At 39.8% G+C, this 19,230-nt stretch overlaps 1 protein-coding gene across 1 annotated transcript in view; it reads left to right on the top strand.

The window, feature by feature from the left end:
• The window catches only part of PTPN21 (protein tyrosine phosphatase, non-receptor type 21), a gene marked incomplete at its 5' end in the record, with an annotated part of 29,997 nt that extends 25,962 nt beyond the window's left edge, over nucleotides 1-4,035 (top strand). Inside the window, 5 exon segments of the mRNA XM_009578725.1 lie at nucleotides 147-368; nucleotides 1,588-1,716; nucleotides 2,035-2,269; nucleotides 2,817-2,977; nucleotides 3,778-4,035. Coding sequence (XP_009577020.1) covers nucleotides 147-368; nucleotides 1,588-1,716; nucleotides 2,035-2,269; nucleotides 2,817-2,977; nucleotides 3,778-3,906 — 876 coding nt within the window.
• Between the last annotated feature and the right edge of the window lie 15,195 nt (nucleotides 4,036-19,230).

Genomic DNA, 19,230 nt, shown 5'->3' on the forward strand with positions numbered 1-19,230 from the left:
TTTGTGAAAACATTAATAGCTGGAAAAGCATTGAAAAAGTATGTAGGAGAGGAAAATACATACATTTTATCCTTCAAGAATTCTCTGTTAAAATAGACTCGCCTTAGATCGTGACTTTGTATGGTTATCTGTGTTCTGTCTTTCAGTGTAAAGTTCTGGAACAACGACTAGAGCAGGGGATGGTGTTTACTGAATATGAGCGCATTCAGAAAAAAAGACTTATAGATGGTGAGTGCTCAATAGCTCGGCTTCCTGAAAATGCTGAAAGAAACCGGTTCCAGGACGTCCTTCCTTATGATGATACCAGAGTAGAACTAGTCCCAACCAAAGAAAATAACACGGGTTACATCAATGCATCTCATATCAAGGTGAGAGAAATACTGTTGGAGAAATATCTTCCAGTTCATGTGGTAACTAGAAATGGATTTGGCTATCAATTTTGGTTTAGTCAGATGAGTGAGAATCCCTCCATCTCTCTCTCTTTCCCACCTTCTGCAGAGGTTTCTTTGGGGAAAGGAGAAACCTGTTTTTTCTCATTACCTAGAATAATGGAGTATTAATTATTGGAGAGGTCTTCTGCATTTCGCTTCTGTATTGATCTACTGCTGTCTCCTTTCTCTCTCTGTCTCGTCTCTCTGTGGATTGGTGCTAATAGAAGGCATGTCTGTTCTTCTCAGAGTTAAGCAGCTTTATAACAAACTGGGATCCTTTGCAGTGAATATGATATTTTTGAACTGCAGTGACAATCCTTATCTTTCTTCCTCTTCTGTACTCTTAGACTAGATCCACAACAGGCAGTAAGCTAGCTCCCAGATTAAGTTTTTTTGGATGGTTAGAGAAACAGATGGAGCCAAGGGGAAATCTGCTCTTTCACAATCTTCAGTTACCCCTTTTCCCCAGCCTTAGCTCTTTAAACTCTACTTAAAAAAGTGAAGAAGTTGCAGGGTGACCTCAAGAACCTTCAAGGCAGTTTGTTAATTTTCAATGCATTTACCTACTTAACATGCAACTATAACTGGCTTCATGCTTTCTCTGAAAAGAGTTGAGATAGTCAAAGCAGCAGTTGTAGTTGTGTTGCTGTCTTTTTTTAATAAATCTGTTTGTACACTGACATGGTACCATAGTTTCTATACTTCAATTCATTCATAAATGTTGAGTAACTCTTCTGACCCTTCTCAAACAAGATAGTGTTTTTTGAGGAAACATTAGCTAGTTCTGACTTTTTAGTGCATATAATAGCATTTACAGCACCAGGGTATGAAAGCTTCTCTAAACCCAAATCAGCTAGAATACCTCAAATTCACAAAAAAGAAATACAATTTTATTTACTCACTTTCACATTATGCTTTTGATGTAAAATACATTTATTTAGCTATATGCCTATACAATTTTAAACGTTGTGTCTCTTCTGCATCTAATGTGACAAGACGCAGCTAAAAAAATAGGAGGCAGATATAACTCACAATGGGCTCCTGCTTTTGCAGTGTTGCTCTCTTTTTTCCATTTGTGCATCTTCAAATGACTGACTTAAGAATTGGGGAAAGGGAGTTTTCAATAAGTACTCATCTAATGTCTTTCTTTTTACAGATCTCTGTTGGCAGCATAGAGTGGGATTACATTGCTACGCAGGGCCCTTTGCAGAATACATGTCAGGATTTCTGGCAGATGATCTGGGAACAAGGGATTGCCATCATAGCTATGGTGACGGCAGAGGAAGTGAGTATAAACTGACTCAGGTTTCTCCCAGAAATTCTGCAATGATTTTGTTATGATCTATCAGAGGAAGGGGATCTTTGCTCCAACAAGAAGACCAATCAAAGATAAATTTCTAGTGACCCCTTTGCCATTCTGTCTTGCTTTCCTTGGCAGAAAGATGTAAATTTGCATACTCTTTTCGCTGGAAAATTGGTTTACTCAGTGAGAAACCATAAACACTGTAGTAGTACTTAATAGAGGAGAGATACAGTTGTTACAGGAGCATTAGTTGTATGAGTGTTCTTATGTTTCTTGTTAAGCAAGTGTTTTACTTTTAAGGAAAGTGGGCGAGAAAAAAGCTTCAGATACTGGCCACGTCTTGGTTCAAGACACAACACTGTAACATATGGAAGATTTAAGATTACGACACGATTCCGTACTGACTCAGGCTGCTATGCAACTACGGGATTGAAGATTAAACATCTTCTTACAGGACAGGAGAGAACAGTTTGGCATCTGCAGTATACTGACTGGCCAGAGCATGGCTGTCCAGAGGATATAAAGGGATTTCTCTGTAAGTTGTATTTAATAGCTTTGTTTTGGGGTTGTGGTTTTGTTTTTTTTTTAAATACCTCCTAAAATGGCTGCTATAAGTGAATTAGCTTTTGATAAGTATGCCAAGCATTCTGCTGTAAAAGGTTTCTTCACACCAGCAAGAGATACTGAATTATATTTTTGGCAGGAATATACCTGTCAGTTTGCTAAGGTCACTGTTTATGTCTAAAGCCAAATACATAATTTACTAAAAGTTCGTATAGATTAAAACATAATTACATCACATACTACACATTTGAGTATGTTCCAGCAGTAGGAAGATGGCCACGAGCTGCCTTTGGTGGGGAATAGGGGAACAAGGCAAGGAAAGCCTTACAAAAGTTAGATGATCTTTATAGATCTGTATTGCTTTGGTTGGGATATGACTTGTGATTTACACAGTGTCATTTTTCTGTGGGATGTCATTTGTTAAATTACTACTTTTCTGGTGGTCATACAGCGTAATAGCATGGCTTATGGGGCTTCATCTCCTAAATTTATTATTCTTATCTTGTTGAACTTAATAGCATACTTGGAAGAGATACAGTCAGTGCGGCGCCATACGAATAGCACTGCGGATCCTAAAAACTCTAATCCTCCTGTGCTGGTACATTGCAGTGCAGGTGTAGGACGAACAGGAGTGGTCATACTGTCAGAGATCATGATCGCTTGCTTGGAACACAATGAGGTGATCTCTTTTTCTTTTTCGTGCTTTAAATAATGTTGGATAGTGGAAGAATAAATAACCTGCCTAATAAATATTTTATGGCTGTTCATCTGAGCTTTTCCAAGATTTGGCCTTTGGAAGAGCCCTTACAACTGTGGTTTAAAGAGCTCTTGGCAATTCAACAGAAGTTGTTAATCTTTTAGAGTTGCCCACTTACACACTGGAATGCTCATTTGGATTCTTGACTCCAGAAGATGTTGAGTCACTGAGTGGAACGAGGTATGCCCTAGGCTACTAAGCATATTTCAGGATTTCACCCTTATCAGGATCTTACCACTTTTACTTCATGCCTTAGTTTTAATGGATAATATTCAAGAACATGTTTGTAGCCAGTCTCTGTGCTTGTTATTAAATATTTTGTTCCTAAGTGTAGTGTATTGCAGTATCAGTCTCAATAGAGGACAAACCGGTAGTTTAATAGAATAAAACCTGATCCTGTTAGCTTTTAGCCAAAGTGAACAGCTGTAAAGTGTTTATTAATAATATAATATGCCAGCTGAGACTGAACAAACTGATTGTTTCATTGTGCATCCCTGTCCTAACACTGTGACAGACTTTTGCGGCCATTAAATTTGTGAAGACCCATAACACATGAGATAGGCAAATTTAACATTATGCATATTTCACAGATGAGGAGGTAGGCATGGTCAGTGGTGTAGTGCAGTCCATACTGCAGGCATGGGCTGTCAGAGCTGAAATTAGAGCAGCTGATTCTGCCCTTGCTCACCAGTCACTTGTAATGGTTTGTTCTCTTCCTCCAGATGCTGGACATCCCACGAGTGCTGGACATGTTGAGGCAGCAGAGAATGATGATGGTGCAGACTCTTTCACAGTACACTTTTATCTATGGAGTTCTCATTCAGTTTCTCAAAAGTTCTAGACTCATATAATCTCTGCCACTTCCTAAGGAACACCGCAAGAGTTTACAGAAAGAAAATCACAGTTGTCCAGGCAGAACTGCTCTCACTGGTGTTTTCTTCATATGATGAATCACACAGTTACCTTTTAGGGCTGGTATGTGGCTGTTAAATGCGAGTCAGTGTAACAGTCCCTGCAAAGCAGGATCTTCACTAAATTCTTCCCATGTTCAGCTGCAGTCATTAGGGAACGATTTTACTTGTACCGGTCTGTAGTACTTGCATACGTTCTTTAGAGTGGTGTTACTCTGAACAAAATAACTATATTATGAAATGGAAGTATATGGCACAATTTTACTAACATATTTTAAAACATAATTGTTAACTGTGTGAAAGTTAAAATCTGTAGATGTGCATGGGGTAAGAAACCTGCTCCTTGGGACTGTCAAGGTCTTATGCAGTTTCATTCTGCTTTCAATTTTATATTTAGAACGATAAATCTATATTTTCTAAAATGAACTTTTGGGTTCCTCTGGTTTATTCAGCAAAATTAGCAGCTCTTAGATATTTTAAGCTGTTGCTTTAAGAACAGTTATTTTTATATTCAGCATTTTTTAATAAAAAAAACCAAACCAAACCAAAACGCCACAACCCATATCTTTTTAAACAGCATAATATTTTCAGAGGAGAAGACTGACAATGTTTGAACTAACTTTTCAAAAATCATGCAGAAAGTACTAGGGGAAGCTATTGGTAGTTAGTTGTGGTGCTGTGTAATAGAACTGACAAGTGAAAGATGATTTCCATTTGAGCGGAGGCATGTTTACCTGCAACAAGCAGGGGAAAATATTCTAATTATCTACAAGGTTATTGGAAACAAATGCATGAGAGAAAGTACATATTCAGTATTAGTCATGTATTTAGAGAACAGTTTGATTTTACTGGCTGAAATCAAAGTGGATGCAAATGTTTTAAGCACTTTTTTTGCTCTGTTATTTATGTAGTTAAACATAGAAACTATAATCATGCATTGTTTCATATGGTAATATACCATTACTAACCTGTTATTTTAGGAAGAGCCTTTTAGGTTGATGAAGTGAGAGAACCAGAATTGGAGTAAGAAGGTGCATAGTGGCGAAGCGGAAATGATCGTATGAAGCATAATGGAGGAGGTGTGGCAGCTATGATTGCTGGTTTACACAGTGCAAAGATGACCATTAAAAATGTTTATGTTCCCAGTCAAGAAAGTCTTTAAAGACTGGAAGTTTCTGTAGAATCCTCCAGATTATTTGTCAGTACTGGAACAGATTTTGCTAATGCTATGCAGTGTTGCAATGAAGAATATCCACAGAAGCTGTTTGAGAACACCTGCAGAGTATAAGAGCTCTTAGAAGTAACACTGGACATGTGGGTATTTTAGTAGCTGTGTAGGTGGCTGAGTCAATGGCTGTGGCATGGACCTGAACATGAGTCATACCTTTGGTAGTTTCCATGTTGTCCCATGGGTCTGGTCTAATAAGGGTATCCCTAAATAATCCTGTCTGTGGTTTTCAGATGGGGACAGTGTGGTTTTACCTGCCTTTTCAAGTGTTCTGAGATGCTGAGTTGAAAATCCCTATTCAAAAGAGAGCTATTAGTTTGTAGATATCTGGTTTAATTTCAAAAAAACCCTATGGTAGACCAGGCTGCAGGCATGTTTAAGTGTCCATTTCCCTTGATACCTGCTTAGCGAAATGAAATGAGACTGAAAGTCATTTTTATCACTGGTGAAATTATGTTATTTTTCTGAGCTGTAACAAGGGTTTGGAAACTATTATGAATAATTAAAACCCCTTCAAAACAATAATTGTCTCCCAAAACATTAATTAAGAATAATAAATAGATCACCTCAATTTCCCCTGTAATAAGCTACTTCCACAAAGAAAAACACGTGGTCCAAATTGTGCTAATATGTCATTCTATACAAAATGTATTTCTTTAAAATACACTGTATTAATCTAGTGCATTTGGTCTGCTTTCACGCAGTCTGCATTGTTCTACTCTCAGTAAAAGTAAGACTGAATATTTCAGATGGGGGAAAAAATGTTCTTTTTGTAACTATAAGATGCCTAGGAAGTATTGACTGCCAAATGTAAAACTGGAAATCCAGGGGAAACCAGCTACAGAAGACTGATTCTTTACATATAAATCTTGCAAACAAACCAATTGGGCATATCTGTGTTAACAGAAGTATTGAAAGAAACAAGCATACTTAGCTATTTGTATCATGCTGTGTTTTAAAAACATTGCTACTTTTTGCCACAGTTGGCTTCTATCTTCAGAAATATTTTTGAATGGGAAGGTATGCTCTAAAATGTAGCTTGTACCATTTTCATTTCTCAACTTTGGACTGTGATCTTCATAACCCGATACATGCATCTTTTAATGAAATTATATATGACACAACTTCAAGCAACAATTTTTAGCTGTTCAGTAGTTACTGGGACAGAATATCAGCTGTGAGGCGTTAAAAGGAGCAGTTCAAACAAGCAATTTAATCCAAAATTTATGGGATTATCTGAGGTGGGTGAGGAAATGTGCGTCTTTTGGCTTTCTTTTCTGTTTTGCTGAAAGAAGTTGTGTTCACTTTTAGAGGCAGTTGCTCTCTAATCTGGTAGTTACAAACTTGATTTATTTTTTTTAAGCGTAACACTGCTACCCCCTCCACTTCAGCTTTCAGTTGTGTCCATCAGCAGTCCATTTTTGCATTAATAGACTTGACTTGACTTCATGTGAGTTTTCCTACTGAAGATAGCAGGATTGCTTTTTGTATGTAAGCATATGGCTCCAAGTGAGCACTGAAAATGAGCAGTTTCTCTTCTAAAGATACCAAATGAAAATAAACTTCACAACCTCCTGTAACAAAATTAATTTTAAAACCATTGTTTAGATTTTCAGTTAATTTTTAAAAGAAAATTCAGGTTTTAGCACTTTGTTCTGAGCCTTGAAAAGGGATGCTTTTTTACATGTAGTTGCGCTGAGTACTTCATGAAGTGTGGGACATTATAAGAACATCCACTGTCCAAATCCAGTCACAGTGTGAGTCGGAGGTGGATTTGTTTGTCAAAAGCTTAAAATTCCACTATAAGCCTGTCCGTTTTGCCAAATGTGCTTCTGTTTTTTATGGGGATGAAACCAGATTATTATGCAAGATTTGAGCTGACTTTTTTTAGTAAGAAAAGTTGTATGAAGACATTCTTGCAGTAAATGGCAAAGATGATGCTGATCTCTAGGGATGTCAGAGCTCTCAGGGATAAATAAAGGTGCTATATACTGTCAAGAGACAGATTTGACTGTCTTTTGTGGGCTAGGTGGAAAATGTTTTTTAGGATCAAATTCTGTGAAGAGTCAGGAGAAGAACCCACAAATTGTAGGAAAGCCTTCTGCACATTTGATTTCTTTCTTGGTTGCTCTGATGAGAGATTTTTTGGCCAGTGAATCTTTGTAGTCTTGGGCTAGCAGCTCTTCTCTAACAACATAAGTCAGAGCCCTGTTCGTTGCAAAGATGTCACTGACTTAGCAGGCTTAGCTGTAGGCTGCAAATCACTCCCCAATCTGGGATGGAGAAGCTCCATGGTACACAGGAGAGTTTTGCATAGCTTTTCTGCAGCCTGCACAGCGGTGCTCTCCTTTTTCTGCTGTCCCCCATGACGAGCAGGAAAAGTTTTATGCCTTAGTATTGCTCTCATTGTGATACCTTTTGCACAATGAACGGTAAAAACTACAAGTGCAGGGTGCTATGGTTTATATCTAGAAATACATTTAATTCAAAGCAGGTGAGCAAGGCAGAGTTCCTATAATTTCTGTGGATGAAAAGCTTCTCTAAGTTATCATAAACATTTAGAAAAAAAAGTAAAATAAAGTAATAACAAATAAAAGTAAAATAAATGTATACTGAAATGGAAAAAATTCTTGGCATTTTGAGAAATGTATTTTTGGCTTTTCTTGTAATCCTGTGTACCTTTTTTTGAAGTGGATGACATTTGGAGCAATTTTCTCCAAAAATAGCTGCTTAAATTTAATAAGTAAGACTACCTGAGGCTGCTGCTATGTTTTTCTTCTTGGAGCAGCTGTTAAAGTTGAATGGCTCGTAGATTCCAGTTGCCTCTGGACCAAACTTGGAAACTGCAGGGTCGTTTATCATACAAGCTAGCTGTGTAATGAGATCTCAGTTTTAATATCAGTAGCATTACTGAAACCCTGGCCTTAAAAACAGTGAACTCATTACTATATTCCAACAGTTAGTTCAAATTATTAATTTAAAAGAAACAACACTTCAATTGCTAAGAACTCGGTATTTTAGAGTTTGGGGTTTTTTTTCAATACTGCAAAGTCATGCAAAGCTAGAGTCTAGTCCTGCAAGATGCAAAATTCCTGCAGTTCTTCCTGATATTGTAGAAATTAAAATTGGCTTATTGCCCATGAAAGCTTGAGCCCTTAAAGCATGAATACTCACATGTCTGCTTTTAAATTTAAATACAGATTACAAGAATTAACCAAAAGAAAGCAGCAGAAATGTGCATACATGAAGCTACAGCATTCAAAAGAAAAGTAGCTGAGATAGTTCAGAAGAAGTTCTCTTGTGAAAGTACAAAATGTTGGAAGTAGAGAGTGAGGATTTGAGGAATGGCTGAAGGCATTTGGAGGAGGATTTGGAACATTTTGTATCCACAGTAGAGCTGCTAAAAGGGTTTGATTCATACGGTATGTTTTTCATGGCATGGTAGGGTAAGTGAATATGTAGTCATAAGTGTTATTTTTACTGGCTTTTTAAAATGCGATTTTTGAAACTCCAAATATTTTTTTCAGAGGCTCTGTTATTTTTACATATTTTCCTTCCCAAATGTATTTAATGCAATCTGTCAGCTCAGTTTCTGTTTACTTATTAAAGGTCAGATTTTTCAAACCATGGTCTCTGGTTTTACACATGCAAAATGCAGGGGGAATAGGCATACATGCAATTTTGCAGTGATAATTTCTCATGGATGCAGGTTAGATGATTTGAAAGTCTAAATACTTTATGAATGCAGCCAGGTGTTTACAGTAGGTGTGAATTGCACCAGGTTAAGTCTGGGCTGAAAATCAGGCCCTTAAAATGTGGAATTTAACATTGCTTAGAAATTATGTTGCAGTGCAGCATTTGCAATACAGTGGTATTAAAATAATACAATACTGTGCTAACGTAAGGGGAAAAAACTTTAAACAGGTGTTGCAAACATGTCTGTAAAAAAAAAAAAAAAAAAGAAAATTTCTTAGTAAGATCTTGTTGGGGACCAGCTAACTTGGTGCATTCTGTTGGCATCACGTATGTTACTTTTAAGGTCTACAGGGGCTGAAAAAAAAAAAGGATTTGTTAACTTCAATGAGCATTTCAAAAAACAGTTGCTAAATGGCCTTTGGTTCTATTCTAAGCCATTTTCCACATGATGCTGTGTTCAATGGTGAAGAATAACCTCCAGTGTATTTGTTCTTCAGAAGTACATTCTTCAGCTCTAATTAGAGAACGAAGATGGAAATCAAATGTAAAGAATCTAATGAATAGAGTTTACAACAGATTCAGCCTGTGGCAAGTTAGAGAGCAAGTCTGTAGATACCATAATGTTACTTTGGTTCAGATATGTGGCAATCAAAACTACCAAATTATTAATTTTATGAGCACAGTTTCAGAAGGTGCCTAACTTTTATAAAGGGAATTTAAATGCTGTTTTTCCATTTGGAAATTTTTAGGTAAAATTAGGACACACTTAAAATACTTCAAAGACTTTGCAAATGCCATTAATTTTTAGAATGGTAGGAACCTTGATGGGGGAAAAACCATGTAAAATCCTCCAGTCTGTCACCTTGCTAATCCTGGATAATTCTGACGGACAAGGTATATGTGCTCTTTACAAAGATACTTCCCTGAATTGCTTTGAAATACCCAACGTATCTGTCCTCTTTATGGCTGATCTGGGGGGACTTGGATGGAAATTTTACAGGCTTGACCTGGCAAATCAGTAAGTATGTACACTCCTGCACATTGCTGAAATCTCTTCATTCAGTTAAAGCAAATCGGTGTTTGAAGTCCTTTCAGCAGTTTTGTAGGATTGAGTCCTTAAAGTCAGAGGAATGCAGGATCTGGCTCCATTTTCTTCCATTTTCATTTGAGCCAGTATGCAAGGATTTAAATGGGATTTTGTTTAAACAGTAGCAAACATGAAGTATTATTTTCTAGTACTAAGCTAGTGGTTAACATGTCTATTTTTGCTGTCTTGCCACCAATATTGTAAAAATGTATAATCAAAACAGCTTTAATCCTTGTAAGACTGAAATTGGTTTGTAAAACAATGTACAAATTGTGTTTCATAGACAGAAGAGCTTGTATTACTGAATGTAATATATGTGAAATGAATATATTATAGTCTATTTTTGCCATGGAAATAAATATTTGAAGCAACTATGAGGTTTTCGTGTTCCATTATTAAAAGAAAAATCAGAGAACTTAGTTTTCATGTGTAGTCCTAGGCTGGGGCTTTACCTTCTCTACACAAAGGTGTTATCTCTCTTTTAAAGCGCTGCAAGTACTGTCCTGCATCTCAGTACGAATATAAAACTTGTACTGTCAAATACTAATAGCTGTCATCTTTGTGGCAGGAAAGTCTTGTGCCTGCTGCCCTGTCATTATTGTTTATTGTTTTGCATTTTCTAAAGCTATTTCTAGTATTGAACATTCAATTTCCTTGTAACCTTTAAGTGGAGGAGGGATAAAAAGGTTTTGAAAGTTGAAAAACCCTTTCCAAAAGCATGTGAGAGAGGAAACGATTGTATACTTACTTACTATCATTGGAGCTGCTACCAATAACTAACACTGAAGTTTTTCTTCATTTTATAATTGACATTTCGTCAAAAAGGGAGGTGGTGCAAAAGGCTTGCTGTATAACACCTGGTACAGCACAAGACCTCATAGCATCATGATAAATGAATTGCATGCTGGACATTGCAGTTTCACACTGGACAATTGCATTTCCCTTGTCTTTGCTAAACGCCTAGCGTGCCATCCACTTAACTGTATCTGAAATGACCAGGCTTTTAACTAAAATTTATCTTCTAGGTATGCTCAGTTTGATGGCATTCATCAACTTAAGGTAAGACGGTAACATACCAGCCATCTATGTACTTGTCTGATCAATTCCCAAATCCTGTGCAATGTTGAGTGTGGGGAAAGTTCTCTTATTTGACATGGATTCGAAATCAGAAGAGGGAAATGTGATGCCTTGGGGTCCTAAGCACAAGGTAAAAACACCCTGCAGTTCTGATCAGACTTATTATTTATACTGGTTTTAGACCTGAGGCAAAGGTCACTTCAGAAATCTAAATTTCCCCTAAATCCAAGTTGCTCTAAACTGTAGCTGTTACTTTCCAGCCGTTGTAAAATCCCCATGAGAGCTTTCTGGTGGCCAGAGCTGGCTGATAGGGAAGCGGTTTCATTCTTGGATTTGGCACAGCCGGCCAGCAGCTTTCTTGGACAAGAGTGCCAGGACTTGGTACAAGAGAAACTTAGGGGAGCTGATGAGAGGTTCCTAGTCTAGTGCCTTGATTAGGGGAACTGAAGTAGCTGTCATTCAGCTGTTAGGGTTGTTTAAATCTGTAATGGCTGTAGATAGATGAACGTTACACGAAACTCAGCAATGCTAAGTACCTAGCTGGAAGTTTTACATGTGACAGTTGCTCTGTTTAGGATCTGATGGGTTTTTTTTTTTTACACTCATTCCTTTTCCCTGAGGGGTCAATGACAGCATTTAAATGTGTGTTTTCTCTCTCCACTATTTTTATGAGCATCCCCTGGAAGGCTGGACTCTGCATGAAGACAGAAGCTGCCCAGTGCCACAGAAATGTTGCCAGTTTACCTCCTGCAGCCTGAGAACTACTGGATGATCAGAATTTGTGAGTATGATGGGAATGTCACTTACGCAGGTACTGACAGGAGAATGGTGTTGCAGGAGAGCTGGAGTTGAGTGAGGACTGGGTGATATGTGAATGCTCATCAGCTCTGAACTAAGCAAGTTATTTCGTATCACTGTATATCCCATTGGCTCAGTCTGGCTCTTGGGCAAGTGGAACCTTCTGCCATCAGCACTTGCGTTTGAGTGATGGCAGTTCAGTGGCTCCAGTGGAACATAATGCTTAGGGAGATGGTGATTCTGATACTTGAAAGCTAGTTCTGTTATTATTATAATTGCTTTTAACTAGTCTCATTAATTCAAAGAAAAACCAAGCATAAGTAGGGTATGTGTGAGCCTGGGACTGTTTTACCACAAAACTTCTTCATCTTTCAGAGGTGCACAGGGTTGAAGACGTTGTAACATTTGACTTCAGGGCTCCCATTCTTTGGGAGCTTTTCTGAAGCAAGGACTTCAGGGCACATGTGTGTTTTTGGGCTCTCCACTTGCAAAATGGCACAACATAGATGTGGGAGCTAGAAGCGTAGAGCTTAGAAAAATTCTGTCCCATTTCTGATCAATCACCACATCTCCCAAACTGATCTGCATGCCAATCTTTCAGATGGACACCTAAGTTTAAACCAAACATGTGCCATCTCCAACATACCAAACCAGTATTATTTGCTGCCCTGCTTATTCTATGGATTTAAAATATCTGCTGTAATAAACAAAACAACCAGAAAAGACTTGGAGGGCTTGCAGATGAGGTTCAGATTATTATTATTATTATTAGCCATTTCTAAAATGACAATCATGTGCCATACGTAAATTTAGAAGGACATCAAATCCTTCCACGAACAGACCCCGAATTATCATAGCCAAAGGCGAATGAAGAATTTTCACTGGTGTTAAGTACCTATGAAGAAAGCCCCTGTCAAGCCGGGCTAATACTGATAATCAGTGATTTGAAGGAACTGCATACTTTGTGTGTGCATGTGTGTATCTGATTTCTTCTGTCTGCATGCTGTGCTATTCATGACTGATTGAAGCTGAAAATATCTTTCCATTGACAAAATCTTTAGCAAAAGACTTCAGGAAATTAGAAGGTAGTTCATTTTTAGTTTGATAATGTGGAAGATATTATTTTAGCAGATTTATCAGGGTTTATTGTGTTTCCTGCACCATAGCTGTATAGAAATAAATTCATTTGTTCTGAAGTGGCTGCCTCTGAGCCTCCAGAAATAGCAAGTGCTCGCTTTGTATTTCAAAAATTTGAGTTGTCTCCTGAAGACCAGGAACTGTAGGTCTCCATCACTTTAAATTCCATCAGTCGCCAAATGTTTACTTTTCTCCCAGAATTAGGAGAAGCAATTTAATTTGAAACTATAAATCTTAGGGAATTGTACTGCCTCAATTTTCCTGTTTAAGCCATCCTGTCACTGGCACACAAAGAATATGACATTATTTTTATTTCATGATTCTTGTGGTCCTGAAAGCTGTCTTGCAGAGGTAGGCCAGCTATGATAATCAGTAAATCCAATTAGATTTTCTGTGGGGGTGACTTCTGGCTTGAAAAAGAGAAGTATATAGACAAGAAAAAAGTCTGTCAAAACTTGGGGTTCGGTTCAGTTCCTGACAGCAGAAGGATGAAGGAGAAAATCGCATGCGAACACAGTGGCTCAGCCAAGTCTGAGCTGGCCTGCAGATCCCACTTGGTATGGTGGAATATCCCCCTGGGATGCTGGGCCCAAGGACTTGTTCCTTCCAGGGTGCTGGTAGATGATTCTTTCTTCCCCTGTCCTGCTGGATGGCTCTTTCAGGCTTACCTGAAAATGATCCCTACCACCTTCTGTAGATGCATTGTGACTCTTGCTAGAGTGCATGGGTTCCTGAAGCAATGCCCTGTCCAAATGACAACATCTGTTTTCTCCTTCATAAGGAAAGGGGAAACACTGCATTATGTTAGTAGTTGGGATCAAAAGTTAATTAGGAAAGAGGAAGAAAGTGCAATTGTTCACCAAAAATAGAAACAAACATAGATGGTTGATAAAGGATTTGTCTTCTTCCCAAGTTCCTCTTAGGTTTTAAAGGACAGAAGGAGCTATTCCACGGCCACCTCAATCAGAAGAGCGATAGGAACCCAAATGACAGGTATTAGATGCAGTAGCTTTGATGCACTGCGAAAAAACCAATCTACCTAAAATAAGGAGCATTGCTGAGTGTATGCACTCCCTGCAGTCAGAGCAAAATTTATCCTTAGGGCCATGGTGTTAGCTAGGAGGGCTGCCAAGGTGAGTTTAGCGCTTTCAGTGCATTTATGCTATCAAGCTCGAAATAAAATGCTCCATTTGAGCCTGTTTTCAGGACAAAAGGTCAGCCTTATCCCTCTGCACAATGCTGGTGTTTAAATAATGGCAAAAAAGCAGAACTGAGGCTAATTTACATTCTGTGATGAAAGAAACTGGAAATACTGCACTGGTACTACGGGCTGAATTGTCCTGATACCTGTGAAGCTAACTTTGGCCATGAGCTGGCCTGTCCCATTGTTCACCTGCCCCATAGCTTTGTTACTGGAGCGTACCTGAGACTGCATCATGGGTGCTTTATGGCAGGGGTGTGCTCTCACCTGTCGGTTGCTTCTTCGGGTAAAGGCATGGACAACAAGGAGCTGGTTGTGGAGATGTGCCCAAGAACCCTTTGGGGAGATCTGATTGCACCATGAAGTGAACTGAACAGAGGCTCTAAGAAGTTCAAATACTGAGGAACAGCCATGGAGAAAACACATGCTATGGAAAGCTACAGCGGTGGCCTTTGAAAGACCTACGTTTAAGCTGAAAGCCCCTGTGTAAGGCTTAAGACCCTCAAGGTGGGAGGGGAGGACCCATCATGCAAGCTTGTTTCTGGGGAAAAGGAAACTGAGATGAGAGCTCGAGGAGCTCTTCTATCTTTCTCTTACAATCCACTGTTATCTGAGATGGTTGCGCCCAGTGTTTGGGAAGCCTCATAGCCAGCTCCCAAACCTATGCTATCTGTATCATCTCTGGTCTTGCTTGTGTGAAACATCGGGGAAAAAGCAGGGTGCCAAATGCCTCTGAGCTGAATTTCTGGTTGGAGAGGCTACGCCTCTGAGGTCTTGCAAGGAATTCTCGGGCTGACAGGAGAGCTGATGGCCTTTGACACGTTGCTTCACTTCTTATTTGGCATGTGAGCATACTTATGAGTGAGAGAAACAGATAGCTGGGAAGAGCTGGGGTCATCTCATAGTTCTGTTGCTCATCTTCTGGAATCAGGCTCTGGCTGCTGTGAGATGTAAGGTATGCTGCAGCCCTCCTGCAGATACTGTAAGGGGAGTCCTACAGGCTTGCTGAATTCTTGGGATAACTGGAGAGAGCGCTGCACCTCGTGCTACAGATCACGCTGCCCGTGTTCAATGAGAGTGGGACAGCATCACTCTGTGGCCTGCCAGGCTGAGGCTGAGTTCGAGTTTCTCTCTCTCTCAAGTTTCATATGCCTCCCTACTCCATTTAGGTAGCCTTTACTTGCCCTTCTCAAGGTCTAATTTCATTCCCCCGATGCGGTAGGGCTGGAAGGGCGGTAGGGGAGACTGTGTGTGCCGAAGCCTGTGATCTCCAGGAGCAGCGAGGGCACAGCAGCAGCCCGTGTCTGTGCCCCGCGAGATGTCTGTTCGGCGCCTCCGGGATTCCTGCAGCCCGAAATGTGGCACTGGGTGGAGAGCCCACAACCTTTTGCAGACCAGTCTCACAGCTTAAAAGATGAATGAAAACGTAACTTTTGTGTGTTGTCACCTGGGTGTCAGGGACACCTCCTGCCCTTTGCTGTCTGCTGGAATTAGCTTAGTGGGTGAGCTAAAAGGATCAGTCCCGTTTAGGAGGCCTGATGAGAGAGCCCAGCTGCTCTGGAAGCTTCTGCAGAAAACAGAAAGTCCCGTGCACAGTAGACACAGCAGTCTTAATATTGGTTCCCTTCACTTGAATTAACTCTTCTTGTTGCTACTTGTGGACTGTCTGATATCCTGGAGTCCTCCTAGGTTTTCTTTAAGGTGGTTAAGATGGAGCTGAGCTATGGGTGCTCCGCAGCTCAACTGATGATTTGTCATGCCAGTGATAACTGCTGATTCTTCTTTCCCTTCCCAGCGATGCTTTATCCCTGTCACATGCTCAGCTTCCGCTGGCCCACAACCTGGTGCCGGCTTTGAAACTGGATCCCTTGACTGGTTGTGACCCATGCTGGTGCAATGGCTGGTGCAGCAGATTAATTTACCAGTCACCTGTTTGTGTATCACTTGCTTTGCCGCTTGGAATAGAAACTGAAGGTGGTTGTTTCTGAATGAAGCAGATTTCACTATTGATAAAAGAAGCAGGAAGACTGGACTGCTTGTGAGGATCTGGTTTGGTTGTTTTGGAGAGTGAGAAATTGTTTTCATTAAGATCACTTGTTGCTGTTCTGTTCCTTGTAATCTGTGTACGTACCGGGTGTTACCTCCTGAGAACAGCAGGTTAAGTGCCTGGGAAGTGCCAGAGAGAAAGGTTTGGTGGCTCTAGAGACGTCACGCAGCTTCACTGCCCTGCACTTGCTTATGCTCCTGCCCTGGGTGGTCAAAAACTAAAGTGAGATGCTGGAGTTTGTCATAGCTCCCTGAAATACACCCGGAGTTACAATTTTGTGTTTTTTACCTTTTTCACTAATTTTTAGGTCTCAAATACAAATGCTACCATACAGAGGTGGAAAAATTGAGGGAGCTCTAAAATATGTTTGAAGACCAATGTTAACAAGTGGCATCTAAATTTCTACTCTGCACCTGTGTTCTACCTGATAATAGGTCTCATTATTTTTTAAAAGATGGAATAAATAACCATTTCCTTTTCCCCTTTCCTTTCTTTCTACATTCCCTCTAACATTCATTTTCCATTGCTTTTTCTCCTTCCCCCGGGCTGCGGCCTGGGACTGCTACCTTTCACTGGTGCTCAGGCACAGAGGAACAGTAGCAGTGCACTGAAGGGTGTTACTGGGATGTCTTCTTAGTTAGAAGCTGTGCTGTCACTGCATTGAAACAGCCTGCATTAGGTGCTACAAATGAAACTCCTGGACCTAATTTTTATTTATGCTGATGCTCCAGTACTCTTGTTCATACTCCTTGCACAGATCATTGCTGAGAAAAGAGTAGCCCTTTTTTCCCCACTGTCTGATGGAGCCATTTGTACTTGAATTATGAAACATTACCAGTTGAGCTGCATCATTCTACAACTGCTGTTGCATAGCTATAAATGATGTAGAAGTGTACAGAAATGCAGAGAAACAGGACCCCGGAGTCATTCTGCAGCTAAGCCTAAATGAAAAATGTGTAGGTGTCTAGACGGGGTCGATCAGGGATAAAATGATAGCTTGGGTTTTGCTTGCATGTTTTTGGTTTCTGGTCAACCCTAAAACATCTAAGCACCTTTTCCTTTGATCACATTAATCTTTACTTCAAATGACCAAAAGCCCCACTTTGCTTTGTAAATAAACAGAATCCTACCTTTGAAAACGAGCAGTAATGACAAAACTGTAGGCTTTAAAGATAAGAGACTGGTTTGTTACAGAGTGAAGTTAACAATAGCGGGCTTTTGTCCATCTGAAGTAAACATTGATGTTGTTATGCATGTGCTCATCGCCCACATAAACCTGGGCAGAACTGTCTTTACATTGCAGATCACAGCTGCCGACTGCTCCTAAGTTTGTTACTTCTGAAGCATTCAGATCTGTAATGGTGTCGTGACTACCTTGTTCTGCTACTGCTTGTGCCAAGACCTGAGTATATCACCAAGTAAAAGGTGATGAGACCAAAAAAAAAACCCAATAAAACCCTCAGAAAAAAACCAAAGCTTCCACTGTTGATTAATCTTATCAATCAGTGATGTGGCTCAGGCCTGCATATCAAGCTGCTTAAACAACTTCAGTTTGAAGCACCACCTTAAAGTAAATGTGAATAAAAGGGAGAAAGTTTTAAGCTCTGGATAGCCTGAATTTGCTTTTGGATCTGTAGATAAACTAATTGATTTTATATTGATAACATTTATCTAGAATTCTTTTTCCCCACTATCTGGTGGGAGTGGCTGTACAGTGAGAAACCACTTCCTCAGACTGGGCTGACTGCTCCAGCTGCTAGGATATTGGCGTGCGCGATCTTCTGGTTCTTTACCAGAAATTTCACTCTGGATCCAAGAAATGTTCACAGTTATGGTTTAGGCAGACAGATGCTTTCTTTGTGAAAGGTCTGTTTTAATGAATTTAATCTTTTAAGTTCCATGTACCCAGAAAAAAAAGTCATTGATGTTCAGACAGCTCATCAACAGGAAATATGGTCAAGGAACTGTTTTTGTTTATTTTCATGTTACTCATACTACAGGAGATGACTGTGTCATTATTTGCACCTTCCTGTGAGGTGATGTCATGACGACTTTCACTGCTGTGGTGTTCAGTTTTTTTTATTTGCGGAATTTAAATCTGAAATTCTTACTAATCTTTAATCAGACTCATGTTGACCACAAGCCCAAGTTTGCCGAGTGATCTGGTTTTTTTATGATGTGCAAGTTATACAGTGTAGTGATAGGTAGGGGAAAAAACCCTAAATTCCATTATTGACGAAGGTTGGAGAACTCGGAATGGAGGGCCCCAAGAGTGCATGAAGTCCTGGCTAAGGAGCAAAGAGGGTTTATACTTGGATACCTCTAACCACACTCTTTAGTTTTCTAACAGTCCCTCTGTGTTAGAATTGTTCATACAGTAGAAACAATAGTTCCCTCAGTGCATCCTGCCCTTCAGCTCTGTGGGGTAAGGAATAGAGAGAGTTTCCTTGGGGATAGGAGAAGGGCTTTGATCACTTGTGATTGAGGACAAGCCACCCCTGCGCTGTACTGAATCAGCCCTGTGGGTGTGTCTTTTCAACAAGACAAGTTCTGATGGAGGGATGCAAAATTCTCACATTATCTTACCTACTTTTCAGGGAGCCAGAGCACTCAAGCTGCAGGCCAGATTTGCAAGAGAGCCAGCTGAGCGCAGCAGATGAAAGGGTAGCGCTCATCTGCAGAGCCGCATGTATGTACATGGCTAAAATAAACCCTAGTCTGCTGTCATTGTCAAGAAGTGTAATTTATTATTGTGGCCAAGGCAGCCAGGAAAGTGCCTTTTGCTTTTTTGGGAAATTATGTTCTGCACTGCACTGCAACACTGACGACTGTGCCAGAAATGTTGCTTTTGTTTGATTGGCTTTCTCTAGAGTTTTTTTGAGATTTCTTTTTTTTTTTTTCCCCCAAAAAAAGTTTATGCTTCATAAGTGAAGCAGTGGTCTATGTCTATTGGAGTTACTTAGAGCTGCAACCGGTTGTCTAGCTTATAGAAT

Source organism: Fulmarus glacialis, unplaced genomic scaffold, assembly GCF_000690835.1.
Source record: "Fulmarus glacialis isolate BGI_N327 unplaced genomic scaffold, ASM69083v1 scaffold7745, whole genome shotgun sequence".
Lineage (NCBI taxonomy): Eukaryota > Metazoa > Chordata > Aves > Procellariiformes > Procellariidae > Fulmarus > Fulmarus glacialis.